The sequence below is a fragment of the Streptopelia decaocto genome (genome assembly GCF_964273445.1).
Source record: "Streptopelia decaocto genome assembly, chromosome: Z".
Classification (NCBI taxonomy): Eukaryota; Metazoa; Chordata; class Aves; order Columbiformes; family Columbidae; genus Streptopelia; species Streptopelia decaocto.
The window spans coordinates 41,589,440-41,614,493 of NC_138657.1; the positions used below are offsets into that span (position 1 = coordinate 41,589,440).

At 41.7% G+C, this 25,054-nt stretch overlaps 1 protein-coding gene across 1 annotated transcript in view; it reads left to right on the forward strand.

Annotated features, from left to right (window-relative positions):
• LOC309451691 (neuronal acetylcholine receptor subunit alpha-7-like) overlaps positions 1–24,584 on the forward strand; it is a gene marked incomplete at both ends in the record, with an annotated part of 48,382 nt that extends 23,798 nt beyond the window's left edge. Inside the window, 8 exons of the mRNA XM_082075642.1 lie at positions 3,599–3,643; positions 5,165–5,274; positions 8,178–8,257; positions 10,162–10,329; positions 12,394–12,588; positions 13,880–13,966; positions 20,272–20,381; positions 24,063–24,584. Coding sequence (XP_081931768.1) covers positions 3,599–3,643; positions 5,165–5,274; positions 8,178–8,257; positions 10,162–10,329; positions 12,394–12,588; positions 13,880–13,966; positions 20,272–20,381; positions 24,063–24,584 — 1,317 coding nt within the window. The remainder of the gene's footprint in view (positions 1–3,598; positions 3,644–5,164; positions 5,275–8,177; positions 8,258–10,161; positions 10,330–12,393; positions 12,589–13,879; positions 13,967–20,271; positions 20,382–24,062) is intronic.
• Between the last annotated feature and the right edge of the window lie 470 nt (positions 24,585–25,054).

Here is a 25,054-nt window from a genome sequence, read left to right on the forward strand (position 1 = left end):
TGTGTGTGTTTTGGTTTAGTTTTGGTGGTTTTTTTTGTTTGTTTGCGTTTGGGTTTGTGGTGGTGGCTTTGGTTTCGTTTTTTTTTTTTTTGGAAGCTTTTGGTGAGAAAATGGTTTGGTAGTCATGGCCCCAAGCATGACAGTATTCAAGAAGCATTTGGACAATGCCCCCAGACACATGGTGTATATTTTGGGGTTGTCCTATACAGGGACAGGAGCTGGATTCAACGATCTTCATGGGTGCCTTCCAATTCAGGACATTCTCTGATTTACTGCAGGGAGAGCTGGGAGCTGAGAGCCTGTACAACATCCCCAAGGCTGACAGTGCCAAGTGAGACAGAAACCTCGCACAGGCAAAGGAGTGTGATGGGTTATTCAAGTTTTCTTCTGGGAGGAAAGACATCCTCACAACTAACCTTAGATGTCTCTACACAAACCAATGATACACAATGAGTAAACTGCCTCCAGCACTTCCCAAGCTCAAGCAATAGCTTTTACTTAGGGAAAGCAGTAGAATTGTAGAATCATGGAATCACAGATCACCTTCAAAGGTCATCCAATCCAACTCCCTGCAATGAGCAGGGACATCTTCTACTAGATCAGTTGCTGAGAGCCCCATCCAGTATGGCCTTGAATGTTTCCAGGAATGGGGCACCTACCACCTCCCTGGGAAACCTGTTCCAGTGTTTCACTGCCTTCACTGTGAAAAATTTATTCCTCACATTTAGCCTGAATCTCCTCTCCTTCAGTTTAAAACCATTACCTCTTCTTGTATCACAACGAACCATGCTAAAAAGTCTGTGCCTATCTTTCTTATAGGCCCATTTTAAGTACTGAGAGGCCACAATAAGGTTTCATGGAGCCTTCTCTTCTCCAGGCTGAACAACCCCAGGTCTTTCAGCCAGTACTGGTCAGTGACCTCTTGGGACTGAGTAAGGCACACACACTCTCATAATTGTCTGTAACTATCTTTTGTAAAAGACAAATACAGTTGCTCTTGTGACCAGGTATCTCAGAGAAGTACCCAGGACACAGGTCATGATGAAGACAGTAGGAGCTATAATTCTGCAGCTCTGGAAAGGTGAGGCAACCAGCCTACTCCAAAGGCCAAACTACATGATGTTTCAAAAAGATGGACACAATTTCAAAACAGTATATTTCACAATTACACAAAAATTTATAAACTGTTTAATGAATTATCAAGTTTTAGTAACCTTTTTATAAATGCTCCATGTTCCCTTTACCTGCTGTACAGACATCAAGATGATAGCAGAATTTGTCCCAAACACCTCTCAATTGAGTCCATCTTTTTGACATATCCTGTACTTCCTTACAGGTGCAAAGCTACATGGCTCAGTAAATGATCACACCTGCAAAGACGGAAAGCTCCAGAAACACCTCTGCCCTTAAAAGTCTCTTTCTCTAAACAGAAGATGGATTCAGACTCTAGATTCCCACAGCCCTCACCTCCTGGGAACCCAGCAGGCACTCTTCCCCTGACCAGGCTCCTCAGGGTCCTTGTCTAGAAAGGGCTTAGCAAGAGAGCTATACATGGACAAATGCCTGCCCATGGCAAAGGGAACTTTGCCGTTTCTGCAAACCAGGTACTTCTGGCAAACTCAGAGCCTTGTCTGGAAAACTTTCTGTTCCATTCTGTGATAAGGACCCATCAGGATGCATCTGTTGATCAGTGCTGAGTATGAACAATTTCTGTGTTTTGCTGTCCATAAAGCCAAACACCATTTGAAAGCTCAGCAGCCTGAAGGCAAGGATGATAATAGACTCAGAATAGCCATGATAACATCCTGAAATGACATTTTTTTTCCCCCAGGCTGAGAGAGACGTAAGTAGCCCAAAGCCGTGGTTAGACTTAGTGTTCTTGCTTACTGCTCTTGTCAAAAGGCAAGAGGAGTAAGACCATGCAGGGCATGGTTACACTGTAGGTAGACCTGTAGGAACTCTACTATACAAGATTTCCTTTGACTACAAATCTGAGAAGTAGGACAAACGTGGTGAATGCAGTAGCCCTGTGAAAAGGAGGCAAATCATACCCAAGATAATAAATTTAATGCTAACTGAAATACATGGCTGATGGATTGCTTGGAGTCAAATCTGATTTACAAGGTCATTAGCACCTGCCTATGAACAAGGAGTTCACAGAAGTGTGACAAAGAAGCAGGTAAGGGCAACAAACAGTTTTGTGAAATACAAAAGCCCTACATGTCCTTCTTCACAGTTTGTTGAATATAAACTTACCCTGTGAGGCAAAAGGGAATTTCCTTGTAAATTCAAAGCCATACATGAAAGGCTCCTGACAAGAGGGATCTCCACATGCAAGAAATCCATAGTTCTCCCAGATCTACATTGCACCTTAATGCATCTCCCTGGGGCTCTCAGGTAGCCAACAAAAAGAAGATCCCCTCCTCCCCTTCTCTACAGAGTGAAATGGAGACAGGAAAAATCCTTCATCTCACACAGGAGAGGAATTGTCTAACAATTGCAGCCCATCTTTTTGATCATCATGTTCAGGTTTCTTTAGAAGTACACAGAAAGACTTTGCAAGGAGAACATGTGCAGCATAGAACTATAAAGCAATTATTGATCAGCTAGAAACACAAAATAGTGCTAGTATTTAATGAGCAAACTCAAGTGAGCATCATGCTGGCCATCCCTAGAAGACACATGAAGAATCATTGCTGGACAGGAAGGCTGGCTTGTGAGGATCCCTGGGACACAGCCTCTGTGTTGCTTTCATTTCCCACGTCAGTTGACACAGATAGCTCTGATGACCCCATCAGCTACACACTCTGTTGTTTGGTTTGGTTTATTCTAGGATTTTATACTTTTCCAAGTTTGTGTTTATCCCTTTGAATCCTCAGTGTCCAAAAAACATATCCTATGTGTGATATTTCTTTTCTTATTTTACTGTGGACTTTCTTACAGTCTCTTCAGGAGTTGCAACCAAGGGGACAAAGGGAGTTGCAGATGGACAGGGCCTCTGGAGGAGGGTTGTGGTTTGCACAGAGGCATGTATTTGCTGCCACAAAGGTGGCAGAAAGGTGAAAGGGCTTCAGGATGCATCCCAGTAAAAGCTGGAGTTTTCTCTGGAGAGGTAAGGCTTGCAAACAGGTGATGCTCTGAGGGGGAGGAAACAGCTCTCCCTGATGTGGAGAAAACTGGGTATCCAGTCATACAGCCCCACTGAGTACTTACTGCAGCATCAACTCGTGGGAAGTACAGGGCATTCCTGTGGTGGTATTTGCAGCTGTGCCAGGCAGGGGTGTGGATCTGGGTATCCGCATCACAGTCACTCTGCAGCCCTGCTTCTCCAACCCCACTGCAGCAGTATCACCCCAGAGTCCTGCACCTGCAGGATAACTACAGCAAGCTGGGCACCCTGTGGCTCCCCAAAGCCCTTGGAGACCAGCTCAGTAGGGTTTCTTTGTTTCTGTTGTGTCACAGCTGCTTCCCCATGGCAAATGCATGCAGGTGTCTGAACTTACATCTCTCCTCTCCTCTCCTCTCCTCTCCTCTCCTCTCCTCTCCTCTCCTCTCCTCTCCTCTCCTCTCCTCTCCTCTGTCCCTCTTTTGTTCAAAGGATGAGAAGAATCAGGTGTTGATCACAAATGCTTGGCTGCAAATGGTGAGTAACCTGTATCAATAAAGAAAACCCTTTCTAATAGCAAACTACCAAATGTGATTTCTTAGCTGAAAAGCTTTATCACCCTCTTTTAACTTGTCTGTAATGTGAAACAAGCAGGCATTTCGAGTCTTTTGAAATTCCTCTAGTGCTCCTTCAGCACTGAAAATGAAATGCAGAATACATTAATCCTTTGGGCAAACCTGTTGACCTTTTGAATGTGAAACCAAACACATTGTTAGACCAGTGGATGTAGTGACCTAGGAACAAAGATCCCAAAGTTAGGGAGTGCAGGGCACAAAGATCCCTAGCACTTGTCCCTGAACACATATGATGGAGCCATGCTAGATTGTGTGGAGACCACTTGGGCTGGGTGGTGGGGTGGCCAGTGACCACAAGCAGCCCCATGCTGCATTTTTGCTGGCAGACCCCAGGGAATATCAGTGGGAAAACTGCCTTACCTTGTGCTTTACAAACCTCATCCATAAACAGTCTTCCTCCATTTTCTGCAACCTGCTCCAGTGGAGGAGTTACCTGCACCAGTCATGCAGGATAAACAAAACTGATCTTCCCTGAGGGTTTTTGGGGAAGGTGTTTCCCTGTCAGGTCTGCTGCTGGCTGCCCATGGTGAGACATATGATCTTTTCTTATGGCCCTGTAAAACTATCTCCTTAATGGCTTGCCCTCAGTAAAGATGCAACTCTGGAAGGAAAAGCATTCAAACACTATCTCATGCTGATGGGTGCAACTGAACAAGCTGTTTCTTCCTCAGCTTCCTGCTCGGATTTGCAGCAGAAATGAGTTGTTTTCTATTGCAAAAAATAACCTGGACCAACCTATAGGACTATAGGATTGTTAGAACAGAGCCTGTGGGTGTCCTGTCCTTTGCAGAGGTGTTCTTCAGTTACAGCATGAATAACTGTTCCTCTCACAGCCCTTCCACAGAGCTTTGGTGTAAGTCACAATGTCCAGCACAAAAGCTGTGCCCACACCTTTCCTGAAGTAACTGTTTTTGTTGGGGTGGAGGAGAGGGCTCCAGAAACAACCCATTGGGATATAAAGTTCACTTGTCTACCCCTCATAGAAAAGCGCTTATTAAAAGTATCACTCAACCTTTGTAACAGATTAAATTATTTCCACCAAATAGGGACTATCAGACCACGGTCCACACACCAGTCAGATACCCAGGTCATTCAAACCACCTCAGCTCAGAATCAGCATGCCTCAGAGAGGTGCCTACCGCCAGTGTTTCTGCCAGCCCACCAGAAAAGGTTTGGGATGCCTGGCTTCAGGCCACATGGTGAAGAGGTTAAACACTAGATTAAAATACAGCTCACAGCATTCAGTCATCAGACTATGGATTCCTCAGTATATATGCCAGTATTTCTTAATAAATAAAGCCAAGTATTTACTATCCTACTACTGCTGTTGCTACTGGCAAAATCCATTCTGTTCCCATGATACTGCAGACACTTTAGAAGATTTTACCAGCTCATGTAATCTGATGTATGTATTTACCAACAGTACTGGGTTGATGTTTACTTGTCGTGGGATCAGTATGAATACCCAGGGGTACAGAACTTACGATTTCCAGTTGACCAGATTTGGGTTCCAGACATTCTTCTGTATAACAGGTAAGCCATCATTTCTGCCAGCTGCCAGTGGGAACCTAGAACTAGAGCATTATAGACTGGAAATCAGCAATGCTTCACTGATATTCTGGAGCTTTTGCCATCTGGGGATTTAGCTCTGACTTTTAAACAGTAACAATAAAAGCAAACAAGCAAGTTTTCTCTGCTGTAGTTCTGCAGATGCCTTCTTTACCTATTCCCAGTGAATGCAGAGAGAAAACAATCCATATTCTCCTTATTACCATGATTGTTCTCAAAAATTATTTTCTCCACCATAGTTTTTCCTTCCTCATCTAAACAAACAGATCTTCTTCTCACTTTCCTCATCACACATATTTTATAAATCTATCCATCATTGCTCTTCCCCTCTGAACACTCTCTTATCTGCTTTGCCTCCTCCAGAGCTGAGTCCAGCTCTCTAGCCAGCAATTCTGCAGTGTTGAATGGAGTGGAAGATCTCTCAACAGATATTTCCTTAATGTTATCCCAGAGAAGGGGATTTTGGGTTTCTTCTGAAAAACATCTTCATTTTGAACTTATTTTTTGATCTGTCACAAACTCCAGATGTGGTACTTCAATCTTGCTCTCTTACTAGATTTTCACTTACCTTTCTCTGAGAGTTTTCAGGGTAACACTTTCTAATGACCCAGATGGCATTTCATTCTGCTGGTTTCTCCTGTTCACCAAGATCCATTTTCCATTCTAAGCCCTCACTAAAAGATATCTGAAGGAGGCTTAGAGTGACCTGGATTGTTAAGTGTTCTTCTTTACCTCAGATTTACTCCTCACAGTCTCTTTCTTCATTTTCAGTCTCTAAAAATGAGGCATTGAGTCTGAGTCTTGTCCATATTAATGTAGTTTGTTTATAAGAACATGACGTGGCAAAGGTTTTCTGATGTCCAGATATACCACCTTCCTCCTCTTCCTCCTCAGTAAGAAAACTAGATTGATTTAATGCAGCTGACCCTTGACAAATCTGTGCCAGCTCTTTTCACCTTATTATCTTTGAAGTTAGGCTGATGTGTCTATAATTTGAACTTTAAAAAAAAGATATCAGAATTCTCTTTGATCTTCCTTAATTCACCAAGCACTTCACTGTTCTCCACAAGCTCTTACAGATAATTGTTAATACTTCAGAGGGTACTTTGGCCAGTCCCTTCAGTTCACAATTAAATTTCATCAGCCCGACCAACTAGAATCTGTTTTATTTACACTTCTTTAACCTGTTCCTCCCCTGTTCCGCATTGGACTTCTGCCACTGTGCTAGAAATGTCATGAGCCATAGTTCATGCAGAGTGAAGCACAGACAGTGCAGGATATTGCAGCTTTCTTTATCCTGTGTTTCCTTTTCTTTCTTTCTCCAGCAAGTAATGGATCTATATTGTCTTTTTTCTTTTCCTTGTCTCCTTGCTTTTGTGGTTTAACCCCAGCTGGCAACTAAGGACCACACAGCCACATGCTCACTCCCCTGTGGTGAAACTGGGGAGAGAAAATCAAAAGAGTAAAAGTGATAAAACTTATGGGTTGAGATAAAGGCAGTTTAATAAGTAAATAAAAAGTCATGCACACAAGAAAAGCAAAACAAGGATTTTATTCACTGCTTCCCATCAGCAGACAGCTGTTCAGCCATCTCCAGGAAAGCTGGGCTCCATCACACTTAACAGTTACTTGAAATGATAAATGCCATCATTACAAACATTCCACCCTCCCTTCTTATTCCCCCAGTTTTATATACTGAGCATGATGTCGTATGGTATGGAAGATCCCTTTGGTCAGTTGGGGTCAGCTGTCCTGGCTGTGCCCCCTCTCAGCTTCTTGTGCATCTCTAGCCTCCTCATTGAAATGTCCTTGACTTGATACACTGCTTAGAAACAACAACAACAAAAAATCAGTGTATTGCCAACATTCTTCTCATGCTAAATCTAAAACACATCGCTATGACAGCTACTAGGACTCTACCCCAGCCAAAATTAAAAACCTTTTATGTTTCTTCATATTTATCACTCATTCTGCACTTAGTCTTTTCAATTTTATCCCCTTCTTTGTTTTGTACTGGAGACAATACTGAGGAACAAGGACCCAGGCATTAATAAAAAGCAGACCACAGGAGGAACGGAGAATCTGAATTTTCCACATCAGGTTGTAAGACAAGCAAGGCTCTACAGCATCAGCCAGAGGAACCTTTCCTAGTTAATTTCTTCCCAAGAGACCCTCTGGTGCAAGCCCGCAGGCCTGCTCCCTTGAAGAATTCTTGTCCTTGCCTGGCTTTTTATTCCATTATTATTCTCAGAATTGCTGGAATCCTAAAGAATGTATCTTCTTTTGGTCCCTTTCGCCTAGTTTCTGCTTTTGGACTCTCAATGAATCTCCTCCTACAAGCCTCAAAACTGAAACAACTTCTCCCCAGTTCCTTCCTCCATAGCTTTAAGCAAACCCTTGGACCCTCTGCATCATAATGAGATTGCAGAATTGTTTCACTGAGGCCATCATTACTCTTAAAATAGGTATATGGCTGACAGATAACTTGATTGACACTGTGAGCTCCTTGATTCTGACAGCAGCCCCGGAAAAGCCTCATCATTGCCACTGTCCCATCTTTGCATACCGCTACTGTGACACTTTTGCTCATGTCACTTCTGTCTTTCCTTTGAGACATTCAGCAGCTCTGCTTCTCACTTCTTTGAAAACATTGCAGCCTGCAAACAACATGTGCAAGCCAACAGTGTCTATGAAAAGCCGAGATAAAGATCGGGAGTAAAATCTTCATCCAAGTGTAGGACATTAATTCAGACATCTGTATATTAAATTCAGCCAAAAGATTATTTTTGTTTCAACAAACACTACAACTTAAATATCAGCTTGATTTTGTTTTTGTTTTTGTTTTTGTTTTTAATACTGTGCCATAGTGCGGATGAAAGATTTGATGCAACATTTCACACAAATGTGCTGGTGAATTACTCTGGATCCTGTCAATATATCCCTCCAGGTAGGGTACAGAAAGCATTTGTTTACTTTAAGTCAATGTGTAGCTTTGAATAAGTACAAGCAGTTTTCCTGCATGAATGAAACCAAGATGTTTAAAAGCAGTCTCTGGAAATTTCACAAGCTGTGTAATTATGGGACTGAGCCACTGAAATATTTTAAGTCCATTATTAGTGGTGTATTTCCACTTCACAAATCAATAAATCACTCTCCTGAGCAGTTCTCTTAGAACATTCAGAGACCTAACTAAGGTGTGGTCTAAAGCAAGGTGGTATGCACCCTCATATCATGTTTTCAAATGCAGTCCAGCTAGCTCTTTCTTGAGAGTGGACAGGCGTGATCACAGGAGACCCTGAGAGCAGCACTCCCTCTGCAATTAAGTCCTCCTTGCTAGACTGAGGCTACAACTTCAGCTGAAAAGACAAACTGAGACTGGTCTCAGCCAGGCAGGCTTGAGTCTCAGCCTGCTTTCCATCTGTATTACTGATTCAGTGCCCGTAGTGTCCAATATCCAGGGCCTAACAGAAAATGGCTATTCCCACAGTTACTTGCTCTGTCAGACAAGAAACGCCCAAACTTTGTGTCATAGCTGGTGGCAGACTGACACCAAGCACGTCCAGAGGGCCAATCAGGGAAAAATGGGTCCTCCCTGATAGCTGGTCCTCTGTTGATCTCTACCTCTGAGACACCTTAAAGCCTCCCTATAGTTTCACTGGGACAGAGTAAGCCTTGGTAAGGTTGCTCTCCAGGGAGCCAAAAATGGCCATGGTGGTGGGAGCCAGACATCCCAGAATGTAAAGTGACAAATGAAGGGAACTCAGCCACCCCAGAGCAGCAGTGTTTACTTAGGCACATGGTTTTGCACATATGGTTATGCCCCCAACATTTGTAGCAGCAGGCAAACATAGTTATTAAGGATATCTGTTTGGGGGATTTTTATCTTCAAAAGGCTCAAGAACTTAGTGCAAAACACCAAATTCTGCTCAGTTAGGTGACTCAGACCTGGAATTCACATTAGTGGGTGTTTTGGGGAGTACACAGAAACAATTACTGCAAATAGGTTGTCTAAGTGCAGCACTGGAGATAATTTTCCAATGAAGCAGAAACTACCTTTCCTTCACATGGTGCATCTAAACTGGCCAGCATGCACTGAGCTGGTGAGGGAAGGTGAAGGCTGCAAGTGCAGCCCAAAGGTGTGAGGGTTTGCAGGGATGACCTCTGTGCTTTGCCACCAGCTACAAGTGATGCAGTCTGTGCAGATCGTCTTCCCCACTCTTCAAGCCCTGCATGCTGCTGGACGGTTGGGGAAGTCCCATAGCCTTAAGAATTAAGTTTAGAACATCCATGTGGTGGTGGTGGTGGTTTTGCTGGTGGTGGTGGTTTTCTTTTTCTTTCTCTCTCAGCTGAATAAACAAGAAAAAATAGGATTGCAATAATATACAAGCATTAATCTTCTAAGCTGCTTAAAAGGTCACATAAAATAATGATAGTGGACTAGACACATCTGGAGTAAAATTCAAGGCCCAGTTTAAAAAACAACACCTATAAAAGTATTAATCTCCTAAGCTGCTTAAAAGGTCACATGAAATAATCATAGTGGACTAGACATGTCCAGAGTGAAATTCAAGGCCCAGTTTAAAAACCAAAGGCCAGCCCCAAGCAAGCTTTAGCATAACAATGTATTTTCAAGGACCAGTGTTCCTATTTGAGGGCCTGACAAGGAACTCCTTTCAAAAAGCTTGTCACAGTAAATTCAGCCACACTGTATTTATGCAGTCTTTGCTCCCATCAGATCCTCCATGGCTATGTCACACAGACTTTTGGAGAAGAAAGTTGCTCACAAACAGATAAGAGTAGAAATGAATTGCACCCTGCACACACTTGATTCTGACTGATTTCTATCCACAGGCATTTTGAAGAGCACATGTTACATTGATGTCCGCTGGTTCCCCTTTGATGTACAGAAGTGTGATTTAAAATTTGGCTCCTGGACTCACAGCGGCTGGTTGATTGACCTCCAGATGCTTGAGGCTGATATTTCCAACTACATCTCAAATGGAGAATGGGATTTAGTGGGTAAACAAGCTGGCGTATATTTTTCAGTAGTCTAATTTTCAAAGTCAAATTCCAAACATACACAGAATAATAAATCCTAATGGGGCATAAAATACAGATACTAAAAGTTTCTATGTTAAGAGGCAAAAAAAAAAAAAAAATAAAAATCACAGATCAGAGACAACCTTTCAGCTTCAATCATTAAACAAAGTCTGAAAAGACTGTGTTCTGAAGTAATTCCCTGCAACTGAGTACATAAATGATATCTACAAGACCTGATGCATCTAAGCAGTTTGGCAAGTACTAAACTTGGATGTGTCTCATGTAGGTGCATGGAACACTACTGTCAGATCTACTCTAACATGTCAGCAAAAAATTGATTGGTCTAAACACCACTGTATTGGCTAAAATGGAATGAGCTTTTACAGAAATTAATCTCTCTCACCCAGAAAACCATCAAAGTGTCTACCAGTTCATAAAAACTGCAAATAAATGCAGATCAGTATGTCTCTCTTCCCTTCTATGCTTTTCGAGATATCTTTATTTTTAAAAGAGGAATCTATGCCCAGAACTGCTATAGAATTATAGGATATCCTGTGTTGGAAGGGACCCACAAGGATCATCGAGTCCAGCTCCTGTCCCTGCATATGGCAACTGCATAGTTCACACCAAATATCTGGGGTGTTGTCCAGCCTCTTCTTGAATACTGACAGGCTTGGGGCTGTGGCTACCTCCCTAGGGAGCCTGTTCCAGTGCTCCACCACCCTCTGGGTGAAGAACCTTTTCCTAATGTCCAACTTAAACTTCCCCTGACCCATCATCCTGCCATTCTCTGGGGTTCTGAGAAATAATACAGTAAGAAACATAATCCTTATTCAGTTTCATGAGAAGATGGACTCCATTGTGAAGTCTTCCTCAAGTCCATCCATTTCAGTGCCCCTTTGCTGTGGTTATTTCTGTCCAAAAACTTTGCATACCTGATTCAGAGACAGGCCTGTGGTTTAACTGTCTTCCACCGTGACAGGCCCTTATCTAGCTCACACAGCAAAAGCATTAAGTAGTACCTCAGGCAAACCATGGCCATATCCTTTACAGCAACTTTGCCACGCTCCTGCCAAAATGTACGTGTTGTCGTGTCTTCTGTCATGTGCACAGAAAAAAAAAAAAGTGGTGAGCAATGGTGGCATGAAAGATACAAGGTGCTGAGTTCTTCCTGCTCCTCTGACTTATGTTGTGCTCCTGCAGTACCAGCCATGCAGCATCTCAGTCTGTTGCAGCTTGGTCACCATGACCAACCCTGAAATACAGATATATTGGACAGCTATGTCTCTTAACTTTCAGATATGACAGACCTGAAGCTTCATTTGACACTCCTTTCGAAAATTAAGCCATGTCCTCATTGTTTTTCATGGAAAAAAAAAAGCAAATGTGTATAAGAAATTGACAGAAAGATAAGAACCAGAAAATCTGCTGTGTGGGCTACTGAATGTGACACCAGCTGTTTGTCACTGTTTTCTATAGGCAGGAAGGCAGAATGCACATTTTACTGAGTAAATCTTTGGCCACTGCTAGCAAATCTTTCCTTGTTGAGGTTGGTATGCTCAGAATTGTTTTGATCTGGCCCAGATGAGCTTTCTTCATTTAGCCAGGTTCTAATGACTCAGAAGACATGAAAACAAACCCTAGAAAACACAGAAGGGTATTAGGAACAGTAGACATTTTACACTGTTGCTTCAGATGTTGCTGAAGACACTGACACTAGTGATTTTCGCTCATTTAACCCTGGAGTGACGTATTTCAGCTTCAAATGACACTGAATAGAGGCACATTATAATTTGTCCCGTTCAGTCTGTTTGTTCATGCGTGCATCATTGACCACAAGGATTAGATAATTATTTTTGCCTGGTAACTGATTTGAGGATGTCTTTTCTCCCCGACAAATTGCCACAGAACTCTTTGAAGCACTCTTCAATGGACAATGTGTGGTGGGTGCCACATGTTGGACTGTAAACAACTAGTTCCTAGCCCATGCAAGGGGCAGGATTCCCGTATCTCTCCCTGCTTCTCTGATCTCCCTCTCTATAGGTGTCCCAGGAAAGAGGAATGAGAAGTACTATGAATGCTGTAAAGAACCATACCCAGACGTGACATACACCATCACCATGCGTCGACGCACCCTCTACTATGGCTTGAACCTACTAATTCCCTGTGTTCTCATATCTGGCTTAGCACTGCTTGTTTTCCTTTTGCCAGCTGATTCAGGGGAGAAAATTTCTTTAGGTAAGTGCTAAAGAATTCATTTTTTTTAATGTGCCCTTCCCATAAAATGGAAAATAAATACCTCATGGTGCTTGATGAAGAAAGATTTCTCTGCAGGAGCAACAGCACTTGTTTGGTTGCATTAACTAGGCTAACAGCTTTCTGTATGTCATTCACACATCCTGCACGAAACACTTCTAAAATCTTTTGGATTTTACCTTGGGATGAGGCAGAACTTGTCACTGGCAAAGGCAGCAGTGATAGTACTCTGTCATCCCTGTTTTTCTGTTCAATAGTATGTCTCAATGCATTTCACAGCTGACTAACTCTGTTTTTCAGATAGGACGTACTAAGACATAGAATGAAATGTTGTGAGCAGCAGCAACTGGACACTGGATTTTCACCTTCCATGTTCAGTTCTCAAACCACCAAGCCATGAGTGCCCCATGAATGAAAAGCAGTGACAGCCAAGGAAAGGCTAAATGAGATTTTGTGTTATGTGTGTTGATAAAGACAGCAGGGCTGCTTCCAACATAAGAGAGGACAAAGCTGGATATACACAGGACAGGTCTAGGCAAGACCCCAAGAGTAAATTGTGCACAACTCCAATCAGGATAGAGTGCTTTACAAACACATGAAGCACCCTTAGTGTTAGCAGAAAAATCAGTGATCTGAGGAGACTTTGTTACAAGAAGTAAAACACAGTCAATGGGAGTTGCACTTACTGTCTATTAACGATCAGATGGAGATAAGAAAAAGATTTATTTGAGCTGAAATACAATGTTGACACAAAAACAGGAGATAAAGTTCTTGCACTGATGTTGTGATTTGTCAGTACCAGGGCAGTTAGGTTTAGCAACCACATTCCCAAACAAAGAGCTTATTTTGAAACAGGCTGCAGCCCTTTGGAGAGTGTTGTAAAATATGCAATAGCCAAAACCTTGACGCATGTCTGTGAAAGCTTCTCTTACCCTTTATTACCATCTGGGTTTTGTTTGCAGTATGTTTTAGAAAAGCAATGTTGTTTACCAGTTCTGCAAGCTTCATTTCACTTGAGAGGCAAGATTTCTCCAATAATTTAAGAAAAGCAAGAATTCGGGTGTAATTGAGAAAAGTGAAAAGATATCAGATAAAATTGCAGCCAAAAATGCTCTCACTTTGTGGAAGTTCTCATCTACATTGACAAACATGAAGTCATAGGCTTGGCTCAGCCACAGATCAGGATAAGGTTATATTTAACTGCAAAGACATCAGAGGAGCAGCTGCAGAGTACATGTTCCTCATCCTTCTCCTCCATGTTCACTCCCTGAAGGTATCACTGTCCTACTTTCGCTGACTGTATTCATGCTGCTTGTGGCTGAGATCATGCCTGCAACTTCTGACTCAGTCCCACTAATAGGTAAGTTGATTTTCTCTGCTCTCTGCACAAGGAATGATGCTTCTCAATAGTCTTTCAAAGACTATTTAAGGACTGACTGATTTTGTTAATTTCAGCAATGTCAGGAGTGTATCTCTGATTGGGCTTTCCTGTTTGCATGTATGAAAAGAGCATACATGAGGACTATGAAAAGGCTCTGGAAATATCAGATAAACTGGTAACTGCAAGGATTGAGGACACACAGAGTCAACACACAATATGGAGGTTTGGGTAGGCAAAGCACAAAGCTGGAGTACACAAGTGCACAGGCATGAGTGGGATACTGGAATTTTACTCAGCCCTGGCTTTAGTTTCATTGAGTCTGTCCACAAAGTCCCTTCAACAGCACTTTGGATGAAGCTGTGTGCTGTGTGATCTTTAGAAGATCTCAGTGCTGCTGGCTGGAGAAAATTCATCTTCTTCCACATCACCTGCCCTCCCTGCTGTTATGCATTTTTCCCCTCCCTTCCCCTCCCCTCCCCCTTCTTCTCTTTCTTTTCTTCAAGAGCAATTCAGGATACTACAATCAAAATTCAAATCTATCACTGGAATGCTTCTAAACATGTACTGAAAACTATGTGACAGATTTTCACCTTGGGAATGTGGGCCAGACAGGTGTTGTTACATCCTCTGTTTTCATAGGACCATCCATTTACCTTGCATGTGGCCTTAGTTTCTCAACTGTGAACTGGAGAAAACATTATTCACTGACTTTATAGCAGGACAGAGAAAATAAACCTGTACTTGGTTCACAAAATGAAGTATGAACACTGTAGGAAAACTTAGGACTTGTTTAATTATCAGCTCCTGAGCTAAGGTCTATGTTTGCAAACAGGTAAACTACACATTACAGAAAGTACAAAAAAACCAAAATATTCAACAATATATCTAGGTTCTGAGGGAAGGTACACCTCACCATTGTATAATTAAAGCCTTGTACGAGTTATATCATGAATATGACAAAAGAGCATTTACTCAGAACATATACCTGAGATTCCAGAGGCAGTTACAATTATAAGAGGAACTTTGTGTGTAGGGAGGAGACACAAGGCATCTTGGACCAGTCTTCATGTAATTTTCACTGAATTGTAGAATCATAGAATACTTTAGATTGGAAGAGACTTTCAAAGGTCATCTAGTCCAACTTCCATGTCATAAGCATGGAAGAAGAGCTTTTATCTATGCATCAGAGCATTCTGGGAGTGAGAGATGTCCCTCTACATATCAGCTGTCCAAGTAATGTTATGGTTTCATGACCACATACAGAGTTCTTGTTGCTCCTGCATATTTCCCAGATTTCATGCATTTGCTCACTCTGGAGGCAAGACCCTCCACGTGTTTCAGCATTCCTGAGGTCTTTCATGCTCTGGCCACCCAGCACCATTTTCTTTCCACTCTTGTCCACTGTTTCTCCATATAAATTTGGGTTCTAATCTTCCTTCCACAGTATTCCAAGTTTAAAGCTCTGCTCCTATCTCCTTGCTCAACTCCAAATATGCAATGTAAGACTGGCTTCTGCACTCAGGCAGCCCTTGTTCAGCAAGTGTTCAAAGCTAGGCTGTGTGAATTCACAAGATCTTGAGCTCTTAAAACCTTATCCATACTCTAACAGGGTAACATATCTCTACAGTGATCTTACAGGTGATCCCAAATGGGATATTTTAGCTGCTGAACTGGATATACCAGATCATGATAACAGTTCTTCAGTGTGATCTCTGGTCCAGTTGAAAAACATGAATGTGTGGAAAAGGAGGACACTTGGACAACTTGTTTGATTTTGTGAAGAATCAGCAAGCCTAGCACCACATTACAGGAATAAACAAACCTTCTAAAGTATGTGGCTTGAGAAGGATGTAAGTAATTCAGTCTTGAAGTAGAAAGATCCATTGCTGGTCTGCAAAAAAGCCACTGTCACCTGTCTTCCTGCATGTGGGAGCAGAGATGCTCTGAAAATGTGACCCCACACACTTTAAAAAGCTCCATAATATAATGATGTATGATAAAAACATACTTAGGGTCTAGGTTTTTAAAAACAAACATGCATCCCTACCTATCTGGGCCTGAATGAACTCTCCCAGACTTCACTAGTATGAAAACACTAGCACCTGACATGCTGTACCTCTTAAGTTTCTGTGCCTTCAGACCTCAGCTTTAAGTACTTAACTATAATAACATGGGAAATTCTCACAGCTGTAATTTGGAGTGTCTTTGCTGAGGTAGAAATGGAAATCTGGTCTAATATGACACTAAGAAAATAACTAAATTCTGAGGCATATTTGAAAAGAAAAGTGGAAAGGATATCCCAATTTTATTTAGTTGAGGCCACTCTCCCTTTACCTCAACTTACATTTACAAGCATATCTCAGCCTAAATAATCACAAGCAAGCAGGTGGGGCAAGACACTTAGTTTTTTCTACCTCTCTTAAAAGTCGTTCCCTACTTCCTTGGTATGTCATCTGTGTTTGTCTGTTTATAAAGCTGCCCAGAGCACAGACTCTGTTATTTCGCACATGCAACTCCTTCACATGATGGACACCCATTTATATGTAGCCTACTGACTGTTGTGTTAATACATGTTAAAAAACAACCCGTTGTTTCTGTAAAAGAGCAAGTGATGAAACTTGGCCTCGAAGTCATCAACACGTTTTTCAACACCTTTGAACACCAGGACCATGCTGCTCCTCTACACCGCAGAGTGACTGGTAGAGCTTTCCTTTCCAGAGTGAGCCAGTCCTTTTGCATACCAAGAAATGTTCCAGTTGGACAGGCTGTGTATTTGCATTTGCAAATGCTCTGCATTTGCCCCCTGCTCTCAATCATCTTTCTTGAGGCTTCTATTCACATCAGCAACTAGCTACTTGCCCAGAAGTATGCCTACTCCTGCCCTTCTTCAGGAGAGCCTCCCTTTTTGGGAGAACAAGATATTTCCAAAGACAGTTTTCAGCAGTTTGCACACATGCAAACCAAGGTACTGCAATGTTTCAAAAGCTGAATCCTGCCCTTCTGTAAACTCATGCATGATGCCAAAGAAAGAAGAAGTCTGGGAACCAGGGCAAAGATGCCCATTTCTGTTTAAAACATCAACCAGCCATAGCAACATAAACCTGCTCAGTCATTTGGATCAAAAGCTTTAAAGTCCCATCACGTGTAGAAATAAAACAGCTCGGTCAGAACTCAGCACAAATCAACTATATGAACAAGGCTTGTTTCACTACAGGGTCCTTGAGGTCCCTCCCGGAACTTAAGATCTCTACTGTAGCTCCTAGAAGGCTTTCAAACCACTATTATAGAGCAGCAGCTGTGTCCTAACCTTACCCTTCTGAGTATAACCTATTCATGCTTCCCAGGAAGTATGTCTGGCTGCACTTGTGATTTGACTTACTTTTAACTCTCTCTTTAAAAATACTTTTATCAAGAATCTATGTACATAGAGTGCTGGAGTTAATTGCTTGGTGAAAAGATACAGGGAAATGCAGAGAACTCCAGATGTATTATGCACCTTAACTTATTGGTCTAAGTGCACTAATCACTGTGTGAAACAGACAGAGAGAGAACAGTTTTAATTTTCAAACACACAGTTCTATCCTTCAAAAGCATGTGGGAGAAAAATTTGAAAGCACTGACAAAAAAACTCTACCCTTGTGCTCTCTACAAGTACCATAACCAGAAGGTAAACACAGTCCAAACCTGAAGCCTCTCACTCTTTTAAGACATTTCATGTTTAAGAGGGACCAGCTGGACTGAGAGGATGGTCTTTGTTTACTACTATCAATGAGAGCTAATGGATTGCACAACATGTCTCAGCTACAGCAAATCTTGATAACAGTGGAAATTTTTTACCTACTTACATCGTCTACTGTGTTTCTTTGCTGTCTGTGTATAACAGTAAATCAGCCAGCAATGGAATCTCTCCTCTCTACCTTTTAGTTTTTCTAGTCTCTGAGAAACTCTGCCATTACCTGTTGTACACTGCAGCAACAACTGCCAGGCACCTGCCCTGGCTCTGGGCTGCTTGGAGGCTTTGGAACTTTCTCTCCCTGAAATGAATACAGCATCTGCACCTACCTGGGCTGCATAAGTCTACCTGTCACAATATCTTGCAATATGTGATTGTCTGACACCGGTAATACAGTTAAAGTACCATAGCCTATTTCCTCCGTCCTTACTTTCCAACTTCACCTTACCTTAAACAGAATGGCCCCCTCCTAAAATGCAGATAATGCACATCCAGCCAATCTTCCTTGCCCATGACCAGGCAAAAACATAAAACTTCTTTCTTTATGGGTCCACAAGTCCCCTACAGTTCCCAGTTTGTTCCTGAGAAAACTGTTTTCCCTGTTTACTAGCAGGTCTGCATAGCATTTTCCTGATCTCCATTCCTGGGTATACAGCACAAGAAACTGGGAGTGTGAATACATTTGCTAATCGTTGTCTCTGATCTCGAGTCAGGTAATACTAAGTTGTTCCCAAATTTAACCAGGTGATGAATTTTCCAAGGGTCTGTGAAAAATCTGTGCCAAATCCATTTTAAATGGACTACTTCAGGCCTTTGAAGTCTGGTGGCATCAAAAGGCATAGAATTTACAGAAGTTATTTAGTGACTTCTGGTACTAATGAAAGCAGCAGTATCAACACTGCTGTGTTTCTGTTACATGGGGCATACTGCACAACCAATTCCCTGAAACCCTAAAAGCCTGGCTGTTGCCTCTACTCTCTCACGAGTAAGTGCAACACAGATGTTTTGATTCACCTGACCCTTGAGACTATTCTTCTAATCCAGCTGCATAGGTCATTTGGCACAGAAAGCCATGCCCACGTCTTGAAGCGATTAAAGCATTGGCTTCAGGAAGGCTTGATGTTGCAGAATAAGTTTAATCAAAGTAACTTTTTAATTGTATGCTATTCTTTTGTTTGAATAACCTATTTACCATGAGTAGCCAAACTTAGCATGAGTGTCCAGGCTCGCTAGAATACCAGGCCACATATTGTGAGCTTATATTAGTCATGATTGCTTGGTTACGGGGGCCCTGAAGACCAGGACCACAGAAAACACTGTCAACAGATGCTGAAGACCATCTAGATAAGAAGGGTAAAAGAGCTGCTTGGATGGCAGAAAAAGAGTATCCAAATAGAAAGCCCCCAGACCTGGAATTACTATGGGACAAAAAGACACGTGGACAGCATTTGAAGGATGTGTGAAGAGCAGATGCATAGATTGTCAGGGTTTAAAAGCCCAAGCCTCTTTGGTCTCAAGGGCGGACTGTTTCTTTGCTGTCCCTTTCACTTTATTCTATGCTATGGAGAACTAGGGTCAAGAAGATTTCTTTAACAATGAGAAATTCATTATTATGAACAAACTTTTTGTGCTGATGCAGTGAAAATTGGCATTAGGAAAAGGAGATGGAACAAAACTTGCTTCAGAGTTTATATTGAATTTTTGACTTTTCTTGCAAGCTGCAGGAGGGAGTGCTGGGGGTGGGAAGGTGCTGCCATCTGCATCAGTGTTACATGCTTTCCCACATCACCCCATCATATCACCCAATAGTTATGCTCCCTGGTATTTTGTCACGGCAGCCACTGAGTTTCACTAGCCCTGTAGGTAATTCCTCTTTATACTCCAGTGCATCAGCCTCACTCCTGGCATGAGGAAGCTGGACTGCCACTTAGGAGATACGATTTCGAGTTTCAGGTTTGACTTTCAACATCTTGATTTCTTTCCTGTACGGTGGGCTGAAATTTAGCACTCAGGGTTTAGCTTGTTTTCATAGGAATCAAACGTCTTGAAGGCTGAGGAAGGTGCTGAACAATACACCTAAGCCTGTGTGAGCAATGGTGGGGCAAGGGAGGATGTCTAGTGACACTTTCTGAGGGGGTCCATTGACATCATGAGGACAACATTTCTCTCCATCATCTCTGCTGGTAGCGTAGGGCAGCCCAGAACTGGAAATGCTGGTGTTCAGTGGGTCTGGTCAGCTCAGCTTCTCACTGTTTTGGCAGAAGGCAGGAAACAGGTCCTTAGCAGGTGGCCCTACATTCCTCTCTGGGAACAAAAAACAAGCAGTTATTGCCCTTCACTGGTTCTAAGTGCTTCCCTTGTTGGAGGGAGCAGAGCAGATATACTGAAAACTTTCAAGGCTTCAAATGCTCCAGTGTGGAAGATCAGAGAAAAGGATGCTTGCATGAGAAGCAGTGCTTCTCAAATTTATATATCGAGACATGGCCAAGGAATATTATTTGATTTTGCTTGATTTTTTCCCCTCCTAATGTACTCCTTGTTTTACTTGCAGCTCAGTATTTTGCTAGCATCATGGTAATTGTTGGTCTGTCTGTGGTGGTAACAGTGCTGGTTCTGCAGTTTCACCATCATGACCCACAAGCAGGAAAGATGCCCAAATGGGTAAGTAAGTAACTTCTGTGGCAAATATTCAACAGCCTACTGAAAGAAAAAATTATCTAAAAGCTATAGTAAACTATTTATAGATGGGGGCAGAAGCTGTTCTCCATTAATCCGAAGAGTCAGATACAGACAGTACGTTTGACAGTTAAGTTTGCTATTGGAGGGAAGGAACAAACATACTAAATTTGGGTTTCTGTTAAAACTAGTATCTGTTATTTGGTTTTTCTATTTAAACTTACAATGAGGTGGTTTAGCCATTGCAGAGTTATCTTTCCCAGAACCAGCTTTCAAAGTGCTAACCCCATGGGCAACACCTTTGGTATTTTTTCCAGCAGACACCTCTACTGATAAAATATAACATTTCAAAGCTCTGAACAAACACTGGTCTCTGCTGGGCAGTTCATCTGCTTCGTTCCTTACAAAGGTTCCCACTGCACATGGTGACAGAGCTGTAACCTCCCAAAACAAAGACAGGAGGGGAGGCCAATTTACTTCTGTCTTGAAATTGTTCCAGTTATGAGCTGTCTCCCTGAGCTGCTGGAAGATTAGGAACCCAATACCTTAGTGTAGTAAGGGTGTTGAATACTGAAACCAACCAGCTATGCTTCTCACAGCTTGGAGCTCCCTGTTACTGCACTACCAGAAGAAACAGAAAGGAAATGCTGTTGGGCTCAGTCTGACTGTAATGAGGAGATGCCTGGACTTCCCTGGCATGGAAATCTGCCTTCTGCTGAAGGTTCATCCATTTGTCTTTATGAATAAACAATTTTGTCTGCTGCCACCTGATCAGTTCTCAATGCATGAGCATGTGGATCTTCTTTTCTCTACAGCAGCAGACTCTATTAGCCCAGTGAGGTCTGGCACCAACACCAGCTGGCTTTCAGGAGGAATTTGTTTCATTTAGATTTTAAAGTTAAAAGAAAATTGTGGGGTTTTTTTCTGTCTCCTTTTCCCAAGAACAGATTTTAAAATAAGCAAGGTATGCTTTAGAAAAAGAATGAAAGCAGAAGCAGATACAAGTAGTCACAGACAACTATCCACCCTGGTTGCACAGAAGCCTGATTATACAGAATCTCCTGGTATTTCATTCACTACATTTGTCATGCTAGACAATTATCCAGACATGATGTTAAATGTCACATGGTTACCAATGTCAGCCTAAGTACAGAATGGCTTTCTAATTTAGCCTCTCTGAAAATAAACCACAGCATCAATGCAAAATTGAAAGAAAATAATTAAAAATAACATTTTAAAAAGTTCAGTAGCAATTAAGCATACTAACCATTATTTCTTTCAGTGCTGTATCATTTAAAATCATCTTAATTTCAAGACAGTAGAGCATGCGAATTCTGCATGAACCTGTATACTGCATGTAAGCAAGATCTGAGGGCACGTATCTGGGTTAACATGCTTCAGACATCTATGTGGAGAGGGTCTTCAAGCAGCATAACAGCCCCCATGGACAATTTTATTGTTTTGGCTGCTTTTTTGAGGAGCTTAGACACAATGGCTCACGTTAAATTTGCTCACACACTCTGCATGTCAGTTCTTTCTCTCTAACAGTGTCTTGATCTCTTGTCTGGAAACACAGCATGCAATGAATTTTCACTGTTGAGGAAGCTTGTTCAATGGCCTGACAGCTGAACTGGTATAGAGTAAAAAAATGCCATCAGAAAGCAAAGACTGGAAGGCATTACTGGGAAGCACAGATGACAGACACTGAAATCTGTAGGCCAGGCAAGCTGACAGGGCTGACACCTTAAGAGAAAAAAGGTGAATGCCAAGTGTGTAGGAAAGAGGTTGACTCTACAAAAATTGGCATTGGCATCTCTGCAAGGAATGGGCGTGGCTCACCTATGTCAGCTGTTTATTATAGAGACACTCTGAAAGATTTTTTCAATAAAAACAAGGAATTTAAGATAGCCATCTGCAGAAAAAAAAAGGAGATTGCTTCCCTGAAATTTGTTCTCTGCATTTCCAGTCTCTCATCCTGGCAGAGCCAGACACCAGTTTATTGCAAAGTTCTAACCTGATTAATTGGATATTGTTACAGGATTGTTCTCACCTCCTGCTTAAATGGAATTAGCTGCTGGAGTAAGTTGTAGTGGAAGGCATTGGGCTTCTGTGGGAGCACCACCAGACCTAGAAGATTTAACTGAACGCATTGTCCAGACACTCGCTTTCTTAACTGTTTGCAGTTAAGCATATTCTTTTCCATGGCTGTCTCTCAAGGATGCTGTGCTTGACCTTTGAACAAGAAGAAGGAATGTTAGTATTTAGCCTCTGTGTAGGTGCTCACTTCTTGCCTTATGCCACTGCTGAGAATTGTTCCTTCCTTTCCACTAATCTTTGATGACTTACTAGAGCTGACTTTTCCAAGACAGGAGTTTAAATTTGAGGTGTTCAGTCAGGAAAGTTGTTGGCTACTCCATTGAGGAGTGATAGCTGCTGGCTACTTGACACTTTTGACAATGTCTGCTGTGCTAGCTTGGAAAAGAGGAATACGGAAGGTCCAGCTGTGGAGTTTGAGAGTGGATAAGGTCGACCTGCCTGAACATGGCTGAATTGACTGAAGCAGGATCCCACAAGGAGTCAAAGCCAAAGCTCAGAAGTTAAACCAGAGATCATGTCTGTTCTCATTAAAGAGGCCCACCCGTCTTCCTGAAGGGACTCTCACAACCACATTGCAACTGTCCATTTTGTACACACAATACCTGAAGGACTTCATAATTACAATATTTTACCGATTTAGTTTCCTACCCTTTGCACAAGATATTACTGATTTCACAGCCTTTTTACTGCCCTTCACAGGAAAGTTTACAAAAGGAATCACTACAAGCTCAGATTTCAGACAAGACATCTGAAGACCAGTTCACTGGGAAAAAAACACTGGATGCACTGTCTGGAGTTAGCTCATTTGATTACTTTGACAAGAAATATATAGGGTACAACATGCCATGTACATGGTAGAGCACTCTCACAATATGTCAGTGCAGTTGTGCACCAGAACATAGCATTCAGAGTTTGAACTGCCCAACATAATTGATATATTTTTCTTTTGAAAAAAGCCTTGCTGTATTATGTGGCTGAACTCTCCAAAGGAGTATTAAAATGGCTTTCAAATAATTAAAAACAAACAAATAAACAAACAAAAAACAGCCAAGGCCATTTAGTTAGACTTAAACAATAGAGATGGTGGTGGGGCATGTGCTAAAAACAGCTGTTAGTTTGGTGCATAGAGTGTTTTTTTTCAGCAGAATCTAAACTTTGGCCTCCCTCCCACATTCCAAATATTTAAGTGTATCTCGTTCCATACTATGTGAGAAATGGTTGAAAACCATGCAGCCAATTTTCTGCCCTCTGCTCAGTTACAGATATCTGGGTTTGTTAGCTAAAAATAGGACTTCAAGAATCATCTTGTAAAGTGAGATTTTTTAGTCTCTTTTACCTTTTAAGCTAAGTGGGCATTGAACACTTCTGTAATCAATACGTGTCTGAAAAAAGGTCATTCTTGGGAAGAAGCCAGACCCCCCAAAAGACTAATTTGAAAGCAGATACCTGGAGAACACAGAAAGCAGTTGGTCTTTCTAAAGGACCATACAGACTAATAATAACAGTCCCAAAAAACCTTTAAAATGCAGAAAAGTTCCCTTTATTTCTATAATGATAACTCTCTTTCAGGTCCGTGTCATCCTACTGAATTGGTGTGCTTGGTTTTTACGAATGAAGAAACCCGGGGAAAATATAAAGCCCCTCTCTTGCAAATATAAGTATCCAAAGCACCACCTGAGCATAAGCAGCACAGAGATGAATGTCCTACCTGGGCACCAGTCCGGCAATTGCAACATGATCTATAGCTACCATGCAATGAATAATCCATGCTGCCCCCAGAAGAATGATCTGGGTAGCAAGAGTGGAAAGACTACTTTCCCCTTACCAGAAGATATTGAACATGTTCAAAAGAAAGCTTTGATGGATACTATTCCAGTGATTATTAATATCCTGGAGGAAGTTCAGCTCATAGCAAAGCACTTCAGGAAACAAGATGAGGGTGAAGACATCTGCAGTGAGTGGAAGTTTGCAGCTGCTGTCATAGACCGATTATGCCTGGTTGCATTTACCCTTTTTGCCATCATTTGCACATTTACAATACTGATGTCTGCTCCAAATTTTATAGAAGCTGTTTCAAAGGATTTTGCATAAGGATTTCAAAGATGATAATTTAGAAGTTAATTTTACCAGTTATTTTTCTATGTAGTTTAACTCAAGAGAGAAGTGTACTTACATGGGCTAACATACACAGAAGGGGATGAAAATAATTTCAGGAGGTAATTATTCCTAATGTTGGTGATTGTAGTTACTGAATAGTAAACATATTGAGCTCTGTTACTTACTTCATAGACTAGTGCCATGTGTCTTTTTGTCATGATCTGTAAAGAATGATAGATAAGATTTCAGATCTACAATATTATTACAAATTAACACGAGTATCAATGTGTTACTATGAATTTGTGTACTTTTAGATATTGTTAATAATTTAAATGATCATTGATGGCTTCACAATGTTTTGTTGTTTCCAGTATATTTGTGTTTTATAATTTTTGTTTGGTGTGGCTCTGACATTCACTTCTCAAATTTGACAGATGTATTTCCACAGCCTTATGATGCTGTGT